At 39.2% G+C, this 17,059-nt stretch overlaps 1 protein-coding gene across 1 annotated transcript in view; it reads left to right on the forward strand.

Moving 5' to 3' along the window:
• PPP1R21 (protein phosphatase 1 regulatory subunit 21) overlaps positions 1-17,059 on the forward strand; it is a 63,491-nt gene that overhangs the window by 10,315 nt on the left and 36,117 nt on the right. The window contains exons 3-11 of the mRNA XM_004752855.3: positions 2,210-2,356; positions 5,651-5,752; positions 7,321-7,485; positions 7,650-7,708; positions 8,670-8,764; positions 12,412-12,464; positions 12,956-13,105; positions 16,418-16,519; positions 16,607-16,695. Of these exons, the coding sequence (XP_004752912.2) occupies positions 2,210-2,356; positions 5,651-5,752; positions 7,321-7,485; positions 7,650-7,708; positions 8,670-8,764; positions 12,412-12,464; positions 12,956-13,105; positions 16,418-16,519; positions 16,607-16,695 (962 nt within the window). The remainder of the gene's footprint in view (positions 1-2,209; positions 2,357-5,650; positions 5,753-7,320; positions 7,486-7,649; positions 7,709-8,669; positions 8,765-12,411; positions 12,465-12,955; positions 13,106-16,417; positions 16,520-16,606; positions 16,696-17,059) is intronic.

Genomic DNA, 17,059 nt, shown 5'->3' on the forward strand with positions numbered 1-17,059 from the left:
TAGCCTAAATCATTGAAGAAATAATCATTATCTCTTAACGATGTTTAAAACCTATGACTAGGAAAAGTATTTCCTAGTGTGTCTTAGTAGCCCACTCTGGGCACGTTATAGCTATATAGGAAAAGTATTTCCTACTGTGTCTTAGTAGCCCACTCTGGACATGTTATTACCATTTGCTGGTTGTGTTTTATTAACTCTGCAATGGTGGCAATGGTGGTAACATTGGTGACAGCAGGTTCTATTTATTGAGCTCTCATTTTGTCAGGTATTGTGCCAAGCACAATTATATCCACTCTTGTCAGTTGGTCTTCACATTCAGTCATTCTGCCTTCACAGTCAGTCTGTGAGGGCAGATAACATTATCATTGTCCCTACTGCAGAAACTAGGTTTTACAGAGAGGTTGAGATAGCTGTCTTCTGAAAATGGTGATTGGTTAATGGACTTGGAGCATTAGTCAGCTGGGATGAATTAAAAGGATGTAAAGAAATTACTCTTTGTTTTATTATTAGTTGAAGTGGTCATTACAGTTCTAGTAAGAGTGGCAATTAGCTGGTTTGGTCAATGGGAAGGTTGGGATATCTTCTGTTAAAACAGGCTTTTGATAGATTGGGTTTGTCTCTTCAGTGAGTTGTTGGACATAGTAAGCATTCATTGATTTGGATTTCTTTAATTTGAAATACATGATGATTTGGATATAGGCTGGGTTTATATTTACTGTTCAGCTCCAAGCAAAAATTAAGGGCTTCTAAAAAACAATAGAAAAGAAAACTTTCTCTACTTAATGGAAACATTTTTCTATCCTGGCTGCTCTCAACGTGTGGATAATGTCAGTGGCTTGCTGACACCAGTCTTTTGCCTTTTTTTTTTTTTTTAAAGATTTTATTTATTTATTTGACAGAGAGAGATCACAGTAGGCAGAGAGGCAGGCAGAGAGAGAGGAAGGGAAGCAGGCCCCCTGCTGAGCAGAGAGCCCGATGCGGGACTTGATCCCAGGACCCTGAGATCATGACCTGAGCCGAAGGCAGCGGCTTAACCCACTGAGCCACCCAGGCGCCCCAGTCTTTGCCTTTTAGGTTGCTTTTCAATATACTTCTATCACTTTGTCATTAAAGCTTGACCTCATCTTAGCTTTGCAGTGGTTTTTCAGTGAAAGTAATATAACTACACTTCTTTAAATATACAATAGTATATAGTCATCTGGTTTGATTATCAGTGAACACAAAGTTCTCACAATATTGTAAGTAAAATATAGTAAGAATAATATATTTTTTTAAAATAGAGCAAAACTAAGTTTTGCTACTAGTTTTCCACTTTCTTACTTCATTATAGTGTAAATGGTACAAAATGGGCAATAGAAGATATATTGTTTAGATTTTAGATCTTGTTTCTATTTTTACTTAAAACTTTTAGGTGAATTGATGTAACATCTAAAAATATTTGTTAGGATAATACTGATTTTTATCTTTGATAAATCAGAATAGTTTAAAGTAAAATTAAGTGTGGTGCAAGGATTTCATTTGACTGACTTAAATCGAGGGAGGATTTATTGAAAAAAATGAATGCAAATAAATTGTTTCCCATTCTTAGTGAAGGGCATCATCAATAAATAGGAGTTTCTCTTTCATAATTGAAGTTTATAAAATTATCGCCTCAGGCATTGTGCCTCCTCACTGCCAGACATATAACAACATTATGGGACAACGCAGAGTTGTAGATATTTTACTTTAAGTTGGTGACTGTCTGTTGCTTCAATGTATATGGTTTTTATTTAGTTATTTATTTATTTTTAAAAGATTTAATTTATTTATTTGACAGAGATCACAAGTAGGCAGAGAGGCAGGTGGGGTGGGAGGTGGGGAGCAGGCTCCCCACTGAGCCGAGAGCCCCATGTGGGGCTTGATCCCAGGACCCTGGGATCATGACCTGAGCCAAAGTCAGAAGCTTTAACCCACTGAGCCACCCAGGCACCCCTGTATATGGTTTTTAAATTTTATTTTTAAATTTACTTGGTTTGGCCAAAAAAAAAGAAAAATGCTTTTGTCACAAAACAGAGCTAAAAACATGGAAACTGGCATGATAAACATACAATGTGAATTCCCTAAAGCAAGAGTTTTTATCATATTTTAGTGAAACAAAAATAATTTCTTTTTATTTTTTGAAACCTTAAGGCTAAATTATAAGGAGTGGTCTGTTTTCACTTTGATGTAGGAACAACTGAAAATGAAAGATCAATCATTGAGAAAACTGCAGCAGGAAATGGACAGTTTGACATTTCGAAACCTGCAGCTTGCCAAGAGGGTAGAACTACTTCAAGATGAATTGGCTCTAAGTGAACCCCGAGGCAAGAAAAACAAGGTAGGTCAAATAAAGGCAAGTTAGGGAGGCCTTGTCTGCTAGGAGCAGACATCTACAAGCCATCTGGGTTTTAACAGAACACTTCCCTTGAACATTTCCTACTGTTCCATAACTATGCCTGGATATTGGGTTAAGGAAGAAGACACTATTATCATATGTAGTAATATTAGGGCATTTTTATATGTGAGTGACTTTTGAATAATTTCTTTAGGAGCAAACATGCAAGTATTAGATTTAGTGTCTGAGAAAAGTGGAAGGACTATCTCATACTGGTCAAAATTACTGGTATCTTTCAGTTATACTGAGTTGCCCTTCAGTTGCCCTTAACTCAAGGTAGGGCAAATAAAATGAGAAACAGTTTTGAAGTGTAATAGCTCATGTGAAAATAGCAATTGAAATACTCATTCCTTAGGCTTTGTAAGTTTGCTGCAAATATTTCTTAGTATTTATTTCTATGAGGCTGATTTAGTATTCTTATCAGGTCATGTAAAAATAACTTTTCCCATTATGGTTGATATAGAGAGACATGATTCTCACTCCATAAGACGGATGGTTTGGTACTTTAGAACATTCTGTGATTAAGAAGTTGTGTTTTTTTTTAAGTGTGGGGGTAGTGATTGAATCTTTAAGTCTCGTGTGTTGGGGCGCCAGGGTGGCTCAGTGGGTTAAGCCGCTGCCTTCGGCTCAGGTCATGATCTCAGGGTCCTGGGATCGAGTCCCGCATCGGGCTCTCTGCTCAGCAGGGAGCCTGCTTCCCCCTCTCTCTCTCTGCCTGCCTCTCCATCTACTTGTGATCTCTCTCTGTCAAATAAATAAATAAAATCTTAAAAAAAAAAGATTTATTAAGTCTTGTGTGTATATAGAGCAGCACCTGGCAAATGTGTGGATTGAAGCAGTAAAAGTAGAAGGTAGGAGGGAAGAAGAAGGCACGTAGTAACTCTGAAGTAGCACGGTATAGAGGGAAGAGCACAGGCCTTCCTGTGCTCTTCCAGGGGGGTTTAAGCCCAGGCCTGAGTTCTTTGTCTGCCATTTTAGCCTGCAACCTCAGGTTCTTCATCAGCAACATGTGGATGATACTCTGTTGAGTATTAAATGGGATCCTGTAAAGGTGGCTAGGACAGTATTTGCCATATAATAGGCAATCAGTGTTATTCTGTGTTAGCACCTTTTCATATACATGTCCCCTATATGAAAGAGTTCTTTCTAGAGTGCTAATTTTCAAAGAAGTGGGGAACAGAGAGGGCAAAAACAGGTATGTATTAGAATCATTTGGGGAATTTTGTCAAAATACATGTGCTCTCGAAATTCCGAGAACCTGAGGAATGAATAGCCATACGTACTTCAAACATGCTCCCCAGGTTAGTGAGATCCTCCCCCACTGCTGTTTTCACAGAGGCTTGGGTATATCACTTCTGAATTAATGCTAATTAAAGTTTTCCAAATTTGGGAGCTCTAATGACCCAAAATGCCCAGAATATGCTGTTCAGCTGTCTTCCTTGTGCAGCTCTCTTGTCCCAAACATGTTGGAGATTTAATGTTTTTATTTATTTATTTACTTAATTACTTATTTATTATGTATTTATTTACTTATTTTAAATATTTATTTATTTGATAGATCACAAGTAGGCAGAGCAGCAGGCAGGGTGGGGAGGAAGTAGGCTCCCTGCTGAGCAGAGAGCCCTATGCGGGGCTCGCTCCCAGTACCCTGAGACCAAGACCTGAGCCGAAGGCAGAGGCCCTACCCACTGAGTCACCAGGTGCCCCTATTTTTTTTTTTTAAAGATTTATTTGAGAGAGAAAACACTCATACAACCCGGGGAAGGGGAAAGGGGTAAAGGGAGAGGGTGAGAGAGAATCTTAAGCAGACTCTGTGCTGAGCACAGTACCCGAAGTCGGCTTTGATCTCATGACCTGATATCATGGCCTGAACTGAAGTCAAGAGTCGGCTGCTTAACTGATTGAGCCACCCAGGCACCCCTGTTTTGTTTCATTTTTAATATAGCTACTCCAATTTCAGAGGGTTTTCTAATCATTGGTTCATACTGTATCAGTAAGTAACTTCATTTTAAGTGAGGAGTGAGGGCACAAGAAAGGCAGAGAAGGGTGGTGACTGATGTCTGAACACAGTTTCATTGTTAGTCCATCCTTGGAATAGTCTCAGCTCTTGTATTCTGTGAAAACAAATGTTCATTATTTTCTCTCTTAAATAGTGCTATTCTTCTGTCTAGAAAAAAATTAATATTGGTAAAAAAGTAAAAGGAAGGTTCTTTTTATTATTTTTGAGCTTTTTCCTTCTGTTTATAGTATCTTTTTTTAATATGGTTACTTTTTTTAAAAAAATTAGAAATTTATGTCAACTTTTGTATGAATTTATCATTGTGAATTCTAATTAATTTGTTACAATTTCTTAAAGGAGTTTAACAACTCAGACTCATGGAATTGCTAAAACTGATTTCCCAAACCAAAAGATCAACTTGAAACAGTATATATTTTTTATTTTTCTAAATTTAAATTCAATTGATTACATATAATGTATTTTTATTTTTTTAAATTAAATTAAAAATTTTTTCATTGTTCCAAAATTCATTGTTTATGCACCACACCCAGTGTTCCATGCAATCCATGCCCTTCTTATTACACACCACCAGGCTCACCCAACCCCCTACACCCCTCACCTCTAAAACCCTCAGTTTGTTTCTCAGAGTCCACAGTCTCTCATGGTTTATCTCCCCCTCTGATTTTCCCCAACTCACTTCTCCTCTCCATCTCCCAATGTAACATATAATGTATTATTAGTTTCAGAGGTAGAGGTCAGTAATTTATCAGTATTATTTAATACCCAGTGCTCATTATATCACATGTCCTTCTTAATTTCCATCTCCCAGCCCCCTCCTCTTCAGCAACCCTCAGTTTGTTCCCTATGATTAAGAGTGTCTTATGGTTTGTCTCCCTCTCTGATTGAAATGATATTTTTTAGCATATTTTTATGGCTAGCTTTCTGAGCCTGCTGTGTCTTCCAATAGAACTACTCCTGAATTCATCTGCAAAGATTAATGAGCCTTATCAGTTTATTCTCTTTCTTTTTTAAGCTTTTCTGCCCATTCCAATATTTGTAGTTCTTACTTGTTTCAAATAGGAGAAGTTAAATGATGGATTGTATACCTTTTGCAGGATTGTTTGAGAATGTGCACACGTAGAAGAGACAAGCTACTAAGGTGATAGAGAATCTGTGTACCTTAAGATGTTTCTCTAAAGGATGAAAGTTATGTGGACATAACTTATTCTTTCCATCAGAAAAGTGGAGAATCTTCTTCTCACTTGAGTCAAGAGCAGAAGAGTGTCTTTGATGAAGATCTGCAAAAGAAGATAGAAGAGAATGAGCGGTTGCATATACAAGTGAGAACATCTTTCTGTTTTCCCCCATGAATTAAAAATGTGTTGTATGATCTAGAATGTGGAAAAACCAATGCAGGATAGAATGTTTTGTGTATGTGTTGCAGTGTCTCCTGCGGTTGTTAGGTATATATGTCACTGTTGTTATTGATTCATTTCTTAAAATCTCATTCCTATCTGAATCTGGATGTGTATTTTGAAGTATGCATTTGTTTAGAGGACTATAGAATAACTCAGCTAACAGTATAGAAATATAGTAGGCACTGTTCATTTTATCTAGAAAATGATTAGTTGGATCATTTAGATAGGGGCTTATCAGTAAGTAGTGTTTGTTTTTAAAATTCTTACTGTTTAGTTGGTTTATATTTGTTCACATGTGTGTTCGGGTGCACACCGTGTTGGTTTGTATGCCTTCCCCCAGGACAGGTTCTTACTCATGGCGGGAGCTCAAATATTTATGAAATGTTGAATAATCAGTGTTTGCCTCCCAACATCTAGCATATTTAAGAGTCATAGTGTAATATCTTGGACTGTGCCTCCTAAATTTTTTGTGAAATGGTGAGCATAGTCAACTGGTAGAATATAAATACACATTAATTCTCAGTTTAACGTTTTACAAATGGTAAAAAAATGAAAAAAAGAAACCTTTTAAACTGCATTTTCTGTTAAGTATTCATAATTCCTTTTTTTTTTTTTTTTTTTTTTTTTTTAGATTTTATTTACTTATTTGACAGAGACAGAGATCACAGGGAGGCAGAGAGGCGGGGGGGGGGGTGGGGAACAGACTCCCCGCTGAGCAGAGAGCCCAATACGAGGCTTGATCCCAGGATCCTGGGATCATGACCTGTGCTGAAGGCAGAGACTTAACCCACTGAGCCACCCAGGTGCCCCAAGCATTCATAATTCTTAATTAGCACTGGATTCTTATTTATTTATTTTTTTAAAAATATTTTATTTATTTATTTGACAGAGATCACAAGTAGGCAGAGAGGCAGGCAGAGAGAGAGGAATGGAAGCAGGTTCCCCGCTGAGCAGAGAGCCAGAAGATGTGAGCTTGATCCCAGGACCCTGAGATCATGACCTGAGCTAAAGGCAGAGGCTTTAACCCACTGAGCCACCCAGGTGCCCCAGCACTGGATTCGTATTAAGGAAAAGAGTTTAACCTGTTTTAGGGATAACATCTATTTGAATTTTGATTATTTAAGTTAGCATATCAGAAGAGTTATGCCCTGGTCAGTTGAATTCTCTGTGTGCCAGAAGTTGTTTGAAAGAAATCCTTGAGCCTGAGAGGAAGGAAGTGTAGGCTTCGGCATCGATCTCCTGTGTTCATATCTCATTTCTACAATAGGCAGGTTGAAGCTTTGGTTTCCCATGTGGAAAGGAGGATAACAATAACACCGCCTCTGACATTCTGTGAGGATTCTGTGAGATCATGCCTGTGCAGTGGGTGTTGCGTAGTGAACATATGGAACCATGTCAAAATTGCTCAATGAGCAGTTACTGCTGTTGTTTTTCTCTCCATTTTGTATATTTGGATATTGTGAGCAGAGGAGATGATATTTTCTTTTCAGTTTTTTGAAGCTGACGAGCAGCACAAGCATGTGGAAGCAGAACTGAGGAGTCGGCTGGCCACCCTGGAGATGGAGGCGACCCAGCACCAAGCTGTGGTCGATGGCCTGACGCGGAAGTACATGGAAACTATCGAGAAACTGCAGAATGACAAGGCCAAACTAGAAGTAAGCCCCACTGCTGGGGAGAGCACGTTAGGAGATAGGGTTTTTGTGAATCTTCTGTGTACTTTATGGAATGCACAGGGGGAGGCTGTTGCCTGTGGTGTCTCCTAAGTGTGCCCTTATCTATCGCCTGAGCCATCTGCTTTTCTTTTTCTTCTAAAATTCAGGTAAAATCTCAGACTCTAGAAAAGGAGGCCAAGGAATGTCGGCTTCGAACAGAAGAATGGTATGTGGAAACATGAATTCCTAGGGGCCCCGAAGTAAGAATCGGAAGATCTGAGTTTTGGTCTGGCGGCTTCTCCCTCTGAATTGCACACTTGAAGTGAGCAAGGAGCATGTTATCTCCAGGGTCCTCCTCAGTTCTGTTATCTCTAAGGCCTGACACACTCTTGGTCAGATGGCTTGTGTGTGAGTTCTCAGCCTGCAGATGGTGTCCTAGGGCTCCCATACAGAGGACTGGGTGCTTTCTGTTTCAGGCTACCCTGAAGAGAGCTTTCTGAGAGTTCCAGGCAGGAAAATTGACTCCTTTTCACTGTGCCAGACTTTTAGTGGTATATTTTGAATAAAATGGAGGCTATGGGATCTAATTTGGAGATACCTAAATCTTAAAATTCGAATATGATGAATTGATGGGTGGTAAAAGCATACTCCAGCATTTAGTTGATAAATGACATAATATTTTAGGTTTCAGTAGAATCAGTCACGTGAATTTCTTCAGTTTAGTAGAATTGGTAGAATTACATGGCATGGTTTAAATGTATACCCATGCTCATAATTGAATTAAAACAAAAACTACCAGATTTCATCTCATACAATACTTAAAAAAGAACTTTGCTATGATACTTGAGCAAACACTTATGTCAGGCACATAAGAAAGATAAAATCTGTGATTTTGAAATGGCTTTAAGATTACTTTGTACTTGGGGAAATAAACTGACAGGATTGTATTAGATACTGGGACTGTGATAAATTCTGAAAGTCTTAACAGAAGTCTCAGGGGCTTCAGAATTGAGGATTACTATTTTCCTTATCTTCATCTTTTAATAACTATCCACCACCAAGAGTATCCCGGTGTCAGTCATGAGTCTCTGGAAGCTTAATACCAGCCGTTGTGGTAACAAGGAAGTGAGGATCCCCTGTCTGACTGGTGATCATGTGGTTTGTGTTTTGTGTTTTTTTTCTTTCAGTCAATTACAGTTAAAGAATCTTCATGACGATTTGTCAGGTAGATTAGAGGAATCCTTATCAATCATCACGGAAAAAGTACCTTTTAATGATACAAGTAGGTATTCCATTATTTGCAACTTTGAACCTCTCTCTGTGGTAATGAACTAATTAAAGAAGTTTTTAATCTATTTGGCAAAAAACTTCATTGGCTCAACAGAAGGTTGCTTTCTTTTTGTTTTTTTTTTTGATTGGCTATGGCCCTCCTATATCATAGGGAAGCTGAATCCAAAGTCAGCCTTCTTAGAAAAAGCTCAAATCCACATTTTTTTTTTTATTGCACATATTGAGCATATCCCTAGGTTAAAAACCAACCTGCACGTATAGTACCTGAAAGTTTGTATAAGAAAATCTGTTCATGGTGGGGAGAGTGGGAAAAGGGTGGTGGGAGATGGATCTTCTCAGCCTGGTATCTCCCGCATGGTTGGTGGTCCCGACTGATAGTTAGGGAGCTGACTTGGGTAAGTCCGGCTTCCTATTCATCCTGAGAACAGTCTGGTAATCTCTGTACCCAAGAGCAAGAAAAAGAACTTAAAAAAAAAATCAACTTACATGTGTAATAGATGCCAGTTTTGTAAATTTAGAGAAAAATAAATCTTGAACGTTAAAAACAAACAATATGTTTTATTTTATTGGTTGGAATTTCGAAGCTTATATTCAGATAAGTACAGATTTCCTTTTTTACATTCAGATGATTAAATTTTTTTACTTCCTCTAAATTTTTCTTCCGGAAGACCTAAGAAAAGAGGAAAGAAAAGACACCAAAGAGAAACAGTTTGATCTAACACTGAAATCAGCATATGTCATTGTTATATCAAAGCTTAAGTTCCTCTGAAAAATAACACCTAGATTAATGTAATTAAGTTTCTAGATTAATGTAAATAGAGCTACCATACTTTGATTCACTAGACTTGAAATCTTGGCATTTCATTTTCCCTTTAATCCTTTTATCAATTAATCATCAGGTTCTAATAATTTCCTTCTGGATCTCTTTTGGAGTTATCTTTCCTTTTCCAGTACTAGTTGTCACCCTGCCTTAGATCCTTATCATATCAGTGTGGGTTACTTTTAGTTCTGCAAAATTTAAAGATCATGTGCTGAGTGCCTAGATGGATAGGGAGCACAAGGGATATAGAAATTTCTAAGACAAAAAGCTCTACCCTAAAGGAATTTCTAGTCCAGGACTGGAGAGATAATGTATAGACATGTCTAAAATGTCAGCTAACCTGTTCAATAAAGAGACTGTTTAGGTTTCAGAGGAAGGACAGTTTACTGCTGGAGGGGTTGTCTGGGGCAGTCTTTTAGAAGTGTGCTTTGAGCAGGGCCTGTATGTGTGAGTAGGTTTTATTGGGTAGAGATTCAGGAAAACAAACCAGGGAATTAAGTGGAGTGCGGTACATGGAACACAAGGTACTTTTGTGGTCTGAAGAGCAGTAATTAGCTAAGTGTTACAGGAGGCTAGAATGGGTGGAGGTAGGCAAGTTCTCAAAGGGTGAGTGGGGCTAGACCCTAGAGTTGTGGGCCAAGGAGTTGGGACTCAGTTCACAAGATGGTGGAGGGATTGAAGCCTTTGATCCAGGGAATGTCATGATGAGATCTGTACACTCACAGAATTAGCCTGACAAGAGTGTAGACTGTGCTAGAATGGGGAAAGGAGACCAAGACTGTTGTGATGTTAGTCCTGGTGTGCTGTTACGAAAGCTGGAGACTGAGCTGTCAAGGAGATGGATGTAAGCAGGCAAGGGAGCCGAGGAGGCAGTGTTGGTGGGGGAAGATGTGGTGCCATTGACAGAAATCAGAGAGGCAGACGAGGGGCAGGTTTATGGGAAAGATGATGAGGTTAACTTTGTTGTTTAATATTCTAACAGATACGTCAGTGTACATCTGTCTTTCTATTGGGGTACACATTTCTAAGTAAAAGCCTAGACCGCGGAAAGAGATTGGAGTTGACCCCGCTGGGATGGATGGGCGTTGAGAGTGGTGGGAATGAGGTACAAATTGCAGAGAGGCCCGCACAACGTCCTTGGGGAGTTCTCCCTCACAGGCGTCAGGAAGGAGAGGGACTGAGGTGGTGGGGGTGGTGAGGAGCTCGGGAAGTGAGGTGACGTGGAAGCTGGGGAAGGGAGTGTTCAGCCTGGGTGGGGCTGGGCAGTTCTAGCAGTGCTGTGGGGAGCTCAGAGAGGGTGAGGTGGCAGTAAAGGCAGCTGCTTTGGTGACTTCGTGCATGGTAGAGGTGGATGGCAGATGGATAGCATGAGGGTTAGAGATGGATGGGTGCTGAGAAATAGGCAGAGACATGCTGGTCTTTGGGCAGGTGGGAAAGGATGGGAGCCCAGTGGAGGATTCAGTATGAAAAGGAGAAGAAGTTACTGTGGACATAGAATTTTAAAAGCTGTAACAAATGCTTTTTTTGAAGTTAATTTTGAAGGTCTAGGGAGAAGGAGGGGTGGTTGATGGATTAGGGCCTGAGAGACCAGAAGGAGCTATTGCTGGGGACCCAAGGGGAAGGTTAGCTGAGGACAGGATATGGGAAACCATGGACTCTGAGGTGGAGGGTAGGAAATTTAAGAAGCTCTTGTACTTTGACTCTGGTCTTCCTGGCATTGTAGGATGATGCCGCCCTAACCGTGGGGCAGGGGAGGAGAGGAAGAATGGTATCAGGGGCTTAAAATGGAGAAGGTTTGGAGCTGATGCCTTGGGAAGGGGCACAGCAATGAAGTCATGGATTGTGGAGTAGCCTTGAAGCCCCCTTAAGTTTGGTAAATTAGGATGTCATGCACCTTGCTCTCCTTTTATGTTAGCAAGAGCATTCTTGGAAAAGATGGACCGGTCTGGGAACGATAACAAGTAAAGCTCAGAGAAGACTGATAGGCAAGTAGACTGACTGTGAATGGGAGGCCAAACCCTTGGTAGAAATGGGGCCGTAAGAGAGAACTAGCTGAGAGCAGCATAGGGACTTTCAGAGTTGGATTTTGGCACCAGTTTCTTTCTGACTTAGGACCAGGCAGAGGAGGGGAGGTTTGAGGGGTTGAAGTGGTGTGTAGACATTGGTAGAGATGGAGGAGGGGACTGAAGTTTGAGGCCAGGTGTTGGGAAGCTATCAGAGGTTGGGGGCAGAGTCGGGTAGAGAGGAGGACTGTGATAAAACAAGGAAGCCAACCCAGAAGAGTTAGAATTGAGTCATTGGGATCAGCAGTAGCAAGCCGTGGTAGACTGTTGAATATGGTAGTGTCATGAAAACCGTGGTATTTTTCGACGATTGTTATGGCAGCTGTGTGCAGGGATATTTTAGAAGGGAGCATGACTGAACATGGTAAGAACGTCATGGGCCTTTCCAAGTAATCCTGATAGGCCTCAAGTTTTCAAAATGATTTCTTAGAAACTCAGGGTTTGTTTGTTTATCCTAAAAATTTGGGGGCCCCTGGCTAGCTCAGTGTGTAGAGCATGTGATTTGCTCTCTGTGTCGTGAGCTCAAGCCCCACACTGGGCATGGAGCCTACTGAAAAAAAATTGTAGGTATTACTTTATCTGAGAAACAACTGGTTCTATATAAATTCCATTATTCTCTCATACTATGATTGTGGCTTTAATCATTTCAAATTCTTATGTAAAGCTGATTTTGCTTCAGGGCATTCATTATTTTTCAGTTACGCTATTTTTCTGTAAATGTAAATGACTTAATGTGGATCCAATTTTGTTTTGTAGAATATAGTCAGTATAACGCTCTGAATGTTCCACTCCACAATAGGAGACATCAGGTAATGATGATGTTTTTATTTTCAGCGATGTGTATGTCAGATTTCTCAGATACAAGAATTTATTGTTTGGGCTTGTGTTTAGTGCACTAAACCAAAAGAAGTATACTAAATGTATACTTTCTTATACATTTTTTAAAAAATTATGTAACTTGCTATTTATTGAATTTATAAGTAATACAGTTTTTTGCTTTCATCTGATACCATTAGAACTGAATTACAGGATGCACTTACTTTGTGAGCCATATCTTTCTTATAGGTTGGTGGGCCTTGCACTTAACATGGTCTAGGTTAAGTGGAGGAAGTCTGCTTGCCCAAACTGATGGTTTTCTGATTTCCTTAGATGGGAATATTAAAATCCAAGTGGGAGCAAATGAATTTAAAGTCAGGATTAATTATACTAGAATTTAAATGTTTTCTCTAAAACCAGACTTATGAAAGTTGCTTGAGAAGAGTAATTGGATAGTTGACTTGATATACTTTTCACTTTAAAGCTGAAGATGCGGGACATTGCTGGGCAGGCCCTGGCTTTTGTTCAAGATCTGGTGATGGCTCTTCTGAACTTTCACACCTATACAGAACAGAGGATTCAGATTTTTCCTATTGATTCTGCCATTGAGCCTATATCTCCTTTGAATCAGAAGGTAAATTTAACTCCGTATACCTGTTATCTGCCCTGAACAAGTAGGAAGACATGTTCTTTCTTTTCAGACCATTGCTGTGCATCAGCCAAGTTTTTGGGGGGACATGGAAGAAAACCAGAATTCACGAGTCTTTGACCTTAAGATAAAATGTGGCAAGCATGGAAATTTTTAAGAAATTAAATACTGGGGAAGTGTGGTTGGTAAGGCCAGTAGGGATATAAAGTTGTCAAGGAGGGGAGATTGCTGTTGGTGGTAGTGTCTGGCAAAAAGTCTTTGGGGATTGGAATGGGCTTTGACAAATGAGCAAGATTTGAAGAGGAGAGAAATAGGATAGGTGTTTTTTTCCTTCAGAAGAGGGCAAGACATGAGCAAAGTCACAGAGTAGGAAGGTGTAACAAAGTGGGTTGGGGTGGGGAGGGAGTGGAAAGCAAACTGTTCTGGCAAGAGTGTGAAGTCTTTGAAGTGCAGCGAGAGGTCAAGTTGCAAAGGAAAAAACATGGCTGCAGACTCTGGAAGCCCCCTAAGGTCGGTCCAAGGCACAGACTCGCTTTGTATGTAGGATGGGGGACTATTACAGTTTTTTGACCAGGGTGTGACGTAATGGGAAGTGCCATTTTATTGTTGGAAAACCTAATTTGCTGGCATTTTCTCCCTCCCTGTTTGTACTCACTATATAACTTTTGTCACTGGGTATGTTTAAAAGCAATATATATATATATATATATATATATATATAGATATAGATATAGATACAGATATAGATATAGATATATGGATATATGGATATATGGATATATGGATATATGGTATAGTTGACCTTTCCTGCTGGGGTATGGAGTGGGAGTGAAACTGCTTCTCTGGTTGAACTTTGGGGCATTTTCAGGGTGTGTGAAGTTTAAATAAGGAATAAGAAGAGGGTTGACTGTCATTCCCTTTAGTCCATGTGCTTTTTTGGGGCCTGGCAAATTTTGCTCCTTTCTTTCCTTTTTTCTCTCCAGCTAGTTCTACAAAAGGATTTCAAGTACCTTGCAAGACCACGTTTAACTGAAAAGGCAAAAATAAATAGCGTATTAGTTCTGTATTGCTGTGTAATAGATTACACTAAAACTTAGTCATTTAAAACAACAGACATTTATTATCGCACATAGTTTCTGTGGATCAAGAATTAAGGAGAAAAGTATCTGCATAACTGGGGGACTTCTGGCTCATGATCTTTCATAAGCTTTCAGTCAACCTGACTGAGGCTGTTGTATTCATCTCAAGACTTGACTAGGGTGGGGCATTTGCTTCCCAGGTGGCTCACTTACACAGCTGGTGAGTTAGTATTGGTTGTTGGCTGGGAGCCTTGGTTTCTCATTGAGTACACTTCTCCATAGGACTGCTGGAGTGTCTCAAGGCAGAGGTTAATTTCCCCTAGAATAAGTGATCTAAGAGAGTAAAGCCACAATGCCTTTTTATGACTTAGTACTGAATACTATCCCTGCTACCATGTTGTCTTGGTCACAGAGACCAGCCCTGAAAGAGTGTGCAAGGGTACTACACAAAGTCAGGAACAGCCAAGGCAGGGATCACTGGGGCCATCTTGAAGGCTGGGTCCCACAGGGAAGAAATTGAGGGATCTTGCCATCGATTTATGCTCTAAGTGTCCCATAATGTGGCATTCTGAAATGAATGCCACTTTTCCTACTTAGCTGATCGCTTGTTTTTGCATTATTATGCAGTGTTTTCAAGGTTTGAATAGTGTTTATGTCCATGTATCCAGTAAGTACCTAGTAGTAGAGCAAAAGCTATGCTCTGGAGTCAGACGACTGGGGTCCAGCCACTTTCTGTGTCCCCTTGGGCAATTTATTTAACCTTTCTGTGCTTCAGTTTCCTGATATTTAGAATGGAGGATAGAGTACATACCTCACAGGTATGTGTATTTGAGGATTAAGTAGATAATACATGTGAAGTACTAAGATTAGTGCCTGGCACATAGTAAGCACTCAATAAAGGTTAGTTCTTATTATCATTATACCTTACCCATAGTAAGCCTTCAAGAAGTGCTTGGTTTTCATCAGTTTTGATTGGACTCTCTGCCTCTATTGAAATTCATAAACAAACTTTGGGCCTTTGAAATGCTTTTTAATTTCACTGTGGGGAAAAGTTTTCAGCTGACTTGGAAAAGTTATATTTTCTTTTATACTTCCTATAATATCAAAAAATATATTTTACCCAATACTGGTTCTTTATCCCTTTCTGGAGTTTTATTTTAGTTTGTTGCCACATTATGCCCACACAGTGAGCATCAAATATGTTAATTTTGCCTGAAACACTTCATCACTTTGAAAAATTCATGTATTTCTCAATACTTTACCTTTGGCCTATGAAAGGTTCTGTGTGGTTTTTCTAATAAGTCTTATTATTGAATAGGTCTCAATTATTCCGAAATTCAGAAACCACTTGTTAAAAGATGACCAGAGGTTTAGACTTGTTCATAGAATCACAAAGTAGACATCTATGATTGAAGGCCAGAGAGATCAAGTGAGTTGCGTAGGGCCAGATACCTATAGTTTGTAGTGTGGCCAGTGGAATCACATTTCTGCATAATGAGATCTTATATTTCTATACTGAGAAATCAAAATTTGAGCCATTATACAGTATTTTGATATTTGAGATATTTGAGATATTTCACAAGTGGAAAATAACTTTTTGCTTTTAAATTGTCTAAATCCCTATAGGATTTTTTTTTCTGAATTTATTCTTCATACTGAATTAGTTCTTTATAAATACTAAGGTATTGGTGATAGTTATAAAAGTTTTTTACATCCTCATGTTGGTGGTAATTATATTCCTAGAATTTGTTAACCTCGAACATTGTACACAGTAAAAATAAGAAGCTGTCCTCAATAGATTTGTTGTGTTTTTTTTTAAATGAGGCACATAACATAAAAATCTTTCATACAGTTTTGACTTTTCTTTTCTTTTCTCTTCTTTTCTTTTCTGAGACCTCTCTAGAGAAGCAGGTGTTTGGGGAAAGGCCTGTTGGTGTGGGTTGTAATGCAGTGTTTCCTTGTTGTGTCCTCCCATATTTGGTTGTTAATGATGTCATCCCTCTTCAAGTTACTTCTTTTGGAATGAGATGGGGACTTGGGGAATTGTATTTGGGACTGTTAGAGGTGAGCATCTCTATTTTGTAAAGGCCAAACCTTTTCCTAGAAAAACTTTTTAAGAAAAAGTTTCCAAGAGAATTTATGTTTATAACTCCATTTATAAATCTGTGGATACTTGTTTTTTAGTGATGTAACTCACAGTTCTTTCCCTTCTGTGTAGTTCTCACAATACCTTCATGAAAATGCGTCCTATGTCCGCCCTCTTGAGGAAGGAATGCTTCATTTATTTGAAAGTATTACTGAGGATACTGTGACTGTCCTGGTAATTTTCTTCTGTTTTACTTCTGGAAGTGGAAGCTCCTCTTTGTCAAATAACACTATTAACCATGAAATTATTTTTCTTTTCCAGGAGACAACTGTGAAATTGAAAACTTTTTCAGAGCATCTAACCTCTTATATATGTTTTCTTAAGAAGATTCTTCCTTATCAGTTGAAAAGGTACTTACCCTTGAGGCCAGAAAGCTCGGGGAGTTGTGGGGTGTCCCCTGACCTGTACTGGCGTTAAAAGCGACGTGTGCCCCTTGTGAGCTGCCTAATCGTTCTGTACCCCAGCCAATTTGGACTTCTGTGAGAAAGGGTCATTTAATGGCTTGAGCGGCATAAACTTAAATTTAAGAAAATGGAATTGTAGTGCACCAGTTAGGATTTTTTGAGTAGTTCTATAACGTGGTTACTGCTCTAACCATATAATGCTGTGAATCAGTATTTTCAGTGATTGTCAATAACACATTTACTGAAAGAAATCTTTCAATTTTATCCTTTTTGCCGTAAACACCTAGATGGGGGTTATAGTAATTAGCTT

This window comes from Mustela putorius, unplaced genomic scaffold (assembly GCF_011764305.1).
Source record: "Mustela putorius furo isolate JIRA1106 unplaced genomic scaffold, ASM1176430v1.1 tig00000224_pilon_pilon_pilon, whole genome shotgun sequence".
NCBI classification, from domain to species: Eukaryota; Metazoa; Chordata; class Mammalia; order Carnivora; family Mustelidae; genus Mustela; species Mustela putorius.